Source organism: Gossypium arboreum, chromosome 6, assembly GCF_025698485.1.
Source record: "Gossypium arboreum isolate Shixiya-1 chromosome 6, ASM2569848v2, whole genome shotgun sequence".
Classification (NCBI taxonomy): domain Eukaryota; kingdom Viridiplantae; phylum Streptophyta; class Magnoliopsida; order Malvales; family Malvaceae; genus Gossypium; species Gossypium arboreum.
The window spans coordinates 3927084-3934678 of NC_069075.1; the positions used below are offsets into that span (position 1 = coordinate 3927084).

The 7595-nt window shown below is 32.2% G+C and overlaps 1 protein-coding gene across 1 annotated transcript; it reads left to right on the forward strand.

The window, feature by feature from the left end:
• Positions 1-580: 580 nt before the first annotated feature.
• Positions 581-1929, forward strand: LOC108455940 (mitogen-activated protein kinase kinase 4-like). Its single transcript, XM_017754522.2, has one exon. It carries the CDS (start codon positions 640-642, stop codon positions 1729-1731), a length of 1092 nt encoding a protein of 363 aa, XP_017610011.1. The 5' UTR covers positions 581-639; the 3' UTR covers positions 1732-1929.
• The last annotated feature ends 5666 nt before the right edge of the window (positions 1930-7595 follow it).

Genomic DNA, 7595 nt, shown 5'->3' on the forward strand with positions numbered 1-7595 from the left:
TAAATGACTAAAATATAACCTGAAATAAATAAAAGTGACTATTTTAATAATTTACCCTAAAAAAAATCAACTTCTAAAAATATTCCTTTCATTTAACTCAATAGTATAGTCTTAGCTATTTTTTAATTTCCAAGTCTAATTAAGATAAACTTTATAATGCAGTAAAAAATAAACTTAACTAAGTCAATTGAGTCTTAATTCAATTAAAATAGGTATTGTTGTCAATGCAAGAGGACGTAGGTTTGAATGTGTTGAAACGCCTTTTTTTCCTATTTATGGGTTGGTAGGAGGTTATAAGTAGTTTTAGACATTATGCAAAAAGAAGAAGATATAATTAAAATCTATAATAAAATGATTAAAAAATAATTATAATTCGATCTTAATTTTATCTAAAATAATTAAAATATATTTTAATTTTAAAATTAAACTCTAATTACCTTAAAATTAGTATCATCTATTTATTGTTTTTGCCAACAGTGTTAATTATTTATTATTATTTTATGAGTTTGTTTTTCTTGTTTAAAATTACATTTTTTCTAATTTAAAATTTTCATCAATATTTTTCTTATAATAACCATACTAAATAACAAAAAATATTTATCAAAACATTAAATCTTAAAAAAATCAAAAAAAATCTTAATGCTATTTCTCAATTCCGTCAATTCTCCTTCTTTGGGAGAAATGAGACCCAATCAACAATCTCAACCGCCGGCAGTTGGCGGCTCCTCCTCCGCCAATAGAAACCGTCCACGTAGGCGGGTGGAACTAACCGTACCGCTTCCTCGACGCACCGTATCCCTCCCCGTCCCTCTTCCGCTTCCTCCCGCTTCCAACGCTGCTCAGTCAACCTGCTCCAACGGTAACGCTAACTCTAAACAAGTCAACTTGTCGGAAATCGATCGGGTCAACCGAATAGGAAGCGGCGCGGGAGGCACCGTGTATAAAGTCGTCCACCGTCCTTCGTCTCGCCTTTATGCACTTAAGGTCATCTACGGGAACCATGAAGAGACAGTCCGTCGTCAGATCCGTAGAGAGATCGAAATCCTCCGTGATGTTGATCATCCTAACGTTGTCAAATGCCATGAAATGTACGATCAAAATGGCGAAATTCAGGTCCTATTGGAATTCATGGATGTTGGATCTTTAGAAGGGACTCATATATCACACGAATCTAACTTATCGGATCTAGCTCGACAAATCCTCAATGGTTTAAACTACCTTCACCGGCGACACATCGTTCATCGCGATATAAAACCCTCGAATCTGTTGATCAATTCGAAGAAGAAGGTTAAAATAGCTGATTTTGGTGTGAGTCGGATCTTGGATCAAACCATGCATCCATGTAATTCATCCGTTGGAACAATAGCTTACATGAGCCCTGAAAGGATCAACACTGATTTAAACCAAGGACAATACGATGGTTACGCTGGTGATATTTGGAGTTTAGGGGTTAGCATATTGGAATTTTATTTAGGGAGGTTTCCTTTTGCGGTGGGAAGACAAGGTGATTGGGCCAGTCTTATGTGTGCAATTTGTATGTCTCAACCACCGGAGGCACCGCCCACTGCTTCTCATGAATTTAGGCATTTTATATCAAGTTGTTTGCAGAAGGATCCGACGAGGCGATTGACGGCGGCTCAATTATTGCAGCATCCTTTCATAATCAGAGGACAAAATCAGGTTGCTCAAAATTTACACCAATTATTACCCCCTCCACCACTTTCCTCTTAGTTTTCTTTCCATTAAAAAAATAATTCTTGTGTAAGTTTTGAAAATGATGAGGAATTGGGGTCAATTGGGTCAATGTTCTTTCTTTCTTTTCTTAATGTTTCAGTTAATCAATCATCGTCTTTTGATCAAACATAGTTTTAACAATATTCAAAAGAAAAAGAAGAAAGAAGAAACAAAAAACTGCTGTTATATCATGAATTCCTTCCATGTTTTTGTTCATTGTTTACTATGCTTTTCATTAGCTTGGCTTATGGGCCCTTTTAATTCTATTAATATTTGAAAGAGTTGCTATATAGTTTAGATTTAGCCTTGGTAGTTAGATATCTCTATCTATTATCTAATACTGGAGACTGGTAAATATAAAAAGGGAAAGTTCCATATTTTTTTCGGCTTGGATGCTTATTATTGTTTGGAGCTCTTGTGTTGTTGTTTGGTTGCCATATTCTTCCATTGCAAGAAGATCATTGGGGTTAAACAGGGTGGAATATTAGGTTTCTTGTTGATTGTTTTGCCACTTTTAGACACATTTTGTTAGATTGCCTAATTTCGAGTTCATCCATTGGCTTTTTTCTTTTCTTTTTTCAGCTTATGTGGTTGCTTTTTTCATTTATTGCTACCATTTTGCATCAGTGGGTATAAGGTTTAATTTAGAATTGTTGTTAGATAAGGTTAGTTTAGAAAAAGTGTAGAAAAAGCCAATGGGGTTTTGGGATAATGAGCTTAGTGGATTAGTTAATTATTGAGTTTAGTACTTATAATGAATGATATTGTTTGAAATTATTGATATAGTTAATTGTAAATTTAAAAATTAATAAAGAAAAATTTGGCTTTGAAAATTTATAGAAGTGTTTGGCATTGAAAAAAAAGAGATGAAGTTTAGAAATCAGAGAATAATATAACTATTTCATTTAAAAGTCAATTTCTAAAAGTCAAAAGCACCATTTTCTTACTTTTTTTTGTTTGATTTGTCAAACCATGATTTTAATGTTAGCTTTACATTGTTTTTGTAATGGAAAACAATTTCTGACCTCGAAAGTAAACTAAACATGACTTAAATTGGGTGGGATTATCATGTTTCTTGTTGATAAATATTCCAGCTCTATAAACATATGCTAGTACTTATTTTTGACCTTCAATTGCGTAATTTCCAGTTTATCCATTGACTTTCCCTTTTTTCTTGAAAAGTACATTAAGAAGTTTCCAATTGCACTATTTAAAAAAATGGTAAATTAGTCTTTATATATTAAATCAAAATGATAAATTGATTATTTTTTTAAAAAAAAATTCATGCATTTGTACTGTTAAAAACTGACGTGATTGATAGAATAATTAGACAATGACACATTATGTGTCACATGTACCTCATGTTTATGTATAGTTTGTAATTTTTAACAATAGAAATTAATAAAAAAATTTAATAGAATGACCAGTTTACTCTTTGATCTAATGTATGGGGACTAATTTATCTATTTTTTAAGTAAAAAGAAAAACAAAATATAATTTAACTACTAATAAAAGTCTCTATAATTCTTTTACCACTTTTTTTAAAAAAGATTTTTATTACTTTACACGTAAACTAGGATGCATTCTTATTTCTTAGTCACCTTGGTGATGTCCTTTTTAGATTGTGTTAATTCTTAACCCTTTCTTGTACTCTTATGTCAATTCATGTGCACCAAGCATGATTATTTCCTTTATGTGATCAAGTTTGAGGTAGACTGTTTGGTCGAGGTTATTATTGTGTATCTAGCTGTAAAATTGTGATCATCTATTATTGCATTTCATTCTGACACTTGCTAATTTATAAATTACTACAATGCTTAAGACATATGTTTTAACTTTTGAGCTTTCAAGAGGAAAAATCTTAATGAAGAGAGTAATGTAATTGATGCATAAAAGTGAGATTATAATTTAGTGAGTAAGTCGAACTTAAATTATATTGTGTAATGTAGATTGGTAATGCATTACTCTTTAGCTAATACCTCACATAAGTAAATTTTTAAAATTGCATAACCAGCTTGTGTGTCCATTTTTATTTTTACTCTTTCCATTGTTATCTGGTTGCAACTAAACTTACAGCCAAAAGTCGAACTCAATAAATTCTTAATTTTAAACTTCCTCTAAATCATTATTCAAAATAGTTTACTCCTTGTTTAGTATTAAAAAAAAAGTATCAAAACAACTAAAATTAATCAAAGAAACACAACAAACATCAGTAGAAATTTAATGTATTGAGTAAAGGTTTCGACTCCCCCTCCATTATTTTTGTGTCCACTACTATTAATTACAAGTGTAATCATCATTCAAAAGTATTATAACACCCTTCATCTAACCCAATGGTCAAGTTTGAGTTACAAGATATTATAGTTGTGCCGAAGCAACTACCATCAATTATACTATAAAACAATCATTCAATCATGAAATTAAATGATAAACATATTTACATTATGAAGGATTGTCTTCTAGATTGTTATAAGGACTAATTTTAATCAGATTTAAAAGAAATGTTTATGCAACCCTAAAGGAACTGGAATGGAAGAAAGCTCTGAATGAAAAAGCATAAGGCTTGGGAAAGAATTAGACTTGGGAGATTAAGACTTCCCACTAGACAAAAGAATCTAATAAGATGCAAAAAGATATTGTACAGCCCAAATTTTGCCCGGGCTAAAAAGTCCAACATCTAAAGACCCAACAGCCCAAAACCCTTTAACACTAGCCCATAGCAATTAAAAAAAAAAGGAAAGAAGAAGACTAAAAAAAACCTAGCCATCATCCCTATGCTTGACTGTCGGCCAACTTGCCCTGTCCCATTGCCCATACCTCCACTTACTCCATTCACGATTCCCGTATGTCCCGCTCCATGTTTTCACCCATGTTTCACGCCCCTCGTTCTCCACAACTGCAACACCTGCAATTGGAGCAAAGAGATAGGTGGAAAATGTATGGTTTTTGGCTATAAAGCCTTCAATTTTTCATTGTAAAAGAGGAGGACAGATGGTACTAGAAGGAGGGTTTTTTTTTTTAAAAAAAAAACCGAACAGTTGTACTACATACAATAGAGAGCACTTCGGGAAATAAAAACAGATCAAGGGAGTTATTCTAAGGTTTTACTTTCTTTTATTTGCTTTATTTATTTTAATTTTGAATCTTTTATATATAAATATATATATATATATATCTACACATATTTCGTGAAATAAAAAAGGAAGGAGGTACCTTTCTTCGCCTGGAAAAGGGGCTCCGGCCGCCATGCATGAGGGTCGCTGATGGCCAAGCCGGCGGTGGTGATCCGCCGGAATTTGGGAGCGAATCGCAAGATGAGAGGGGGGGTTGAGAGCCTTCTCTCTATTTTGAAAAATGAATGCAGGGTGGTGTTTTAACTTTTTTTTTTTGTTTTTTAAAAAAGGGTTTTTTAATGAAAAAGAAGGAGATAAAGTATGGTTTTAATTAATAATAAAACAAAGTAGCATGGGGGAGTGGGATCAGCACGCTTTTTTGCTTGGGACCAAGTGCATTTTACTTTTAATTGGGTAATTTGCGCAATTGGTCCCCTCCTTTGCGCTAGCCTTCAATCGAGCTATATTTAAGTTTTTTAAATTATTTTAAATTGGCCCACGCAATCAGCGCTATTTCAATTTGCCCCTTAGCACAGTATTTTAAGATTTGGGACATTTTAATTTTAGACCTCGAAGATTTATACACAATTAATTTTAGCCCAAAATTACGTTTTAATAATTTGTTTTATTTGTAAGTTATCCCTTGGATTTTGTTTTTTCTCTCAACTAAGTTTCAGTTATTCTTCTTAGAATAAACATGTTTCAACATATTATTTTGATTTCATACTTTTGTGATTTTTTTTCCACGTGCATACTGTTTATATGAAATACCTTTATATTATTATTACTACTATATGCATTATTTATATTAAGCTTTTCCTGTATATATTACTTTGTGTATTATTTACTTTTAATCTTTTATGCCTATTATGTATTTTGGAATTTCATTACGCTACATATATATTATTTTTTTCTTATTTTTATTTTGATACAATTCAAGCTTCGTTCAAATTATTTACTTTAGAATATTTTTAATTTCATTTGTACATTACTATTTAAAATTTTCTTATAGTTCATATAGTTATATTTTCAAATTTTCTTTTTCCTATTATTTATTTTATTTTATTTTAAAAACTTGTTATATTTTATTTAGGTGATTTACTTGAAACTTCTTTTAATATTGGTTTCTTATGCATTGACCCTTGGACATAAATGGTGGTATTTTCATAATATATGATGTGTTGTTATTGCATGTATTCTAAGTTGTTCCTTTGCATTTCCATATTATTTTAGATTATTCCTGAGATGTTATTGTCATCTGTTTTATTCCTTATGTTATCGAGTTATTTTTTTTATAAAAATACATTTCATTTGAAATTTTAAACAAGGCAATGTTCGGTATTTAAAGAATTCAAAAGATCGTACCCTAACTTACTGGGTTTCGACTTTTCTCGTTTACCCTAAATAACCGAACATCCTTTTAAAAAAAAGAGTTAAAGTACATGAATTTTAAATAAAGGCAAGCTCATTCTCAAAGTTCAAGATGACGTGTCCTAACTTACTGGGCGTGACATTTTATTACTTCAAGATGAGAGAGTCTTCAACATCCGTTTTAATTTATTCGATCATTTTTAAATCAGCATTAATACAAAGAGGGATCATATTTTAAAAGTCTTTCAAGTTTTCAATTTTTGACACTAAGACACTAATTAATCAACTAGGTACCAATTTTGGGCGACGAGGGTGCTAATCCTTCCTCGTATGTAATCGACTCCCAAACTCATTTTTGATTTTCAGAGACCAAAATAATCGTTTTAATAAATCAAAATGTTTTATTAAAATGATCGATCATAAGGTGACCCGATCACACCTAAACAAAAAAGATTGGCGGCAACTCCATTTTTGTTTTAAAGTCAATCCCCGTTTTTTTCAAAAAAAATGGTTACGACAGCTTGGCGACTCCACTGGGGACCAAATAAGAGAGTCAAGCCACGAGTTGATTAACTTTTGTCTTTACATCAAAAATTGAAAATTAGGTTTTGAAATACGATTCTTTCATTGCATTTCATTAGCTTTTTGTGGTTTATGATATAATACCTATTGCATTGGTTTGAGTCTTTAAATAGTTTTGCATCGCATTGCATGACCGTTGTGGTCACACCTTTTAAGTGGGAGTGAGAAACTATGCTTTCGTGAGGTTTTCACCTCCGCATGGGCTAGGGGATCACTTCCGGAATACATCCGTACTTATGTCTTCGTGAGGGGTTCACCTCCGCATGGGCATAAGGAAATGTATTCCCCTGAACTGAACTTGGTCCATATGAGCCTATAATAGGTGAGGACCGAGGAATCTGCTGGTTCAGGTACCCTTGCTCTAGAACTAAACTACATATAGTGAACTTTAAGTGCTTGCTCTAGGTAGGATGGTGATGATCTTTAGTACCTACCTTTATAAGTTCTTGTTTATTACATCTTTTTATATGATACTAACTTGTTTTTTTATTTTGTCATCACCACATATCATTCATCATTAAAAGGTGTCGATTCACGGTTCGATTTCTAGATTAGAAAGTTTTGTAATGAGGAACGAATATATTGATAAAGTGGAGGACAACGCTTCTGTTTGTGCATGGTAAGAGAAAACCCAGTTAGAAAAGGGAGATAATGTCACTGAGAGGTATACGTTAAAGTCGTGGAACTTTACTCGTATCAGTTCAACACAGAATGAGTTTCAAGAGTTGAAGGACATTTGGGCCCAACGAGATGACGAGGCTACGCAGTAGTTCTACCAGAATTATAGAGATCTTT

Excerpts from the sequence above, each read along its gene's own strand:
- LOC108455940 (XM_017754522.2), top strand. The coding sequence starts at position 640 with ATGCTATTTCTCAATTCCGTCAATTCTCCTTCTTTGGGAGAAATGAGA.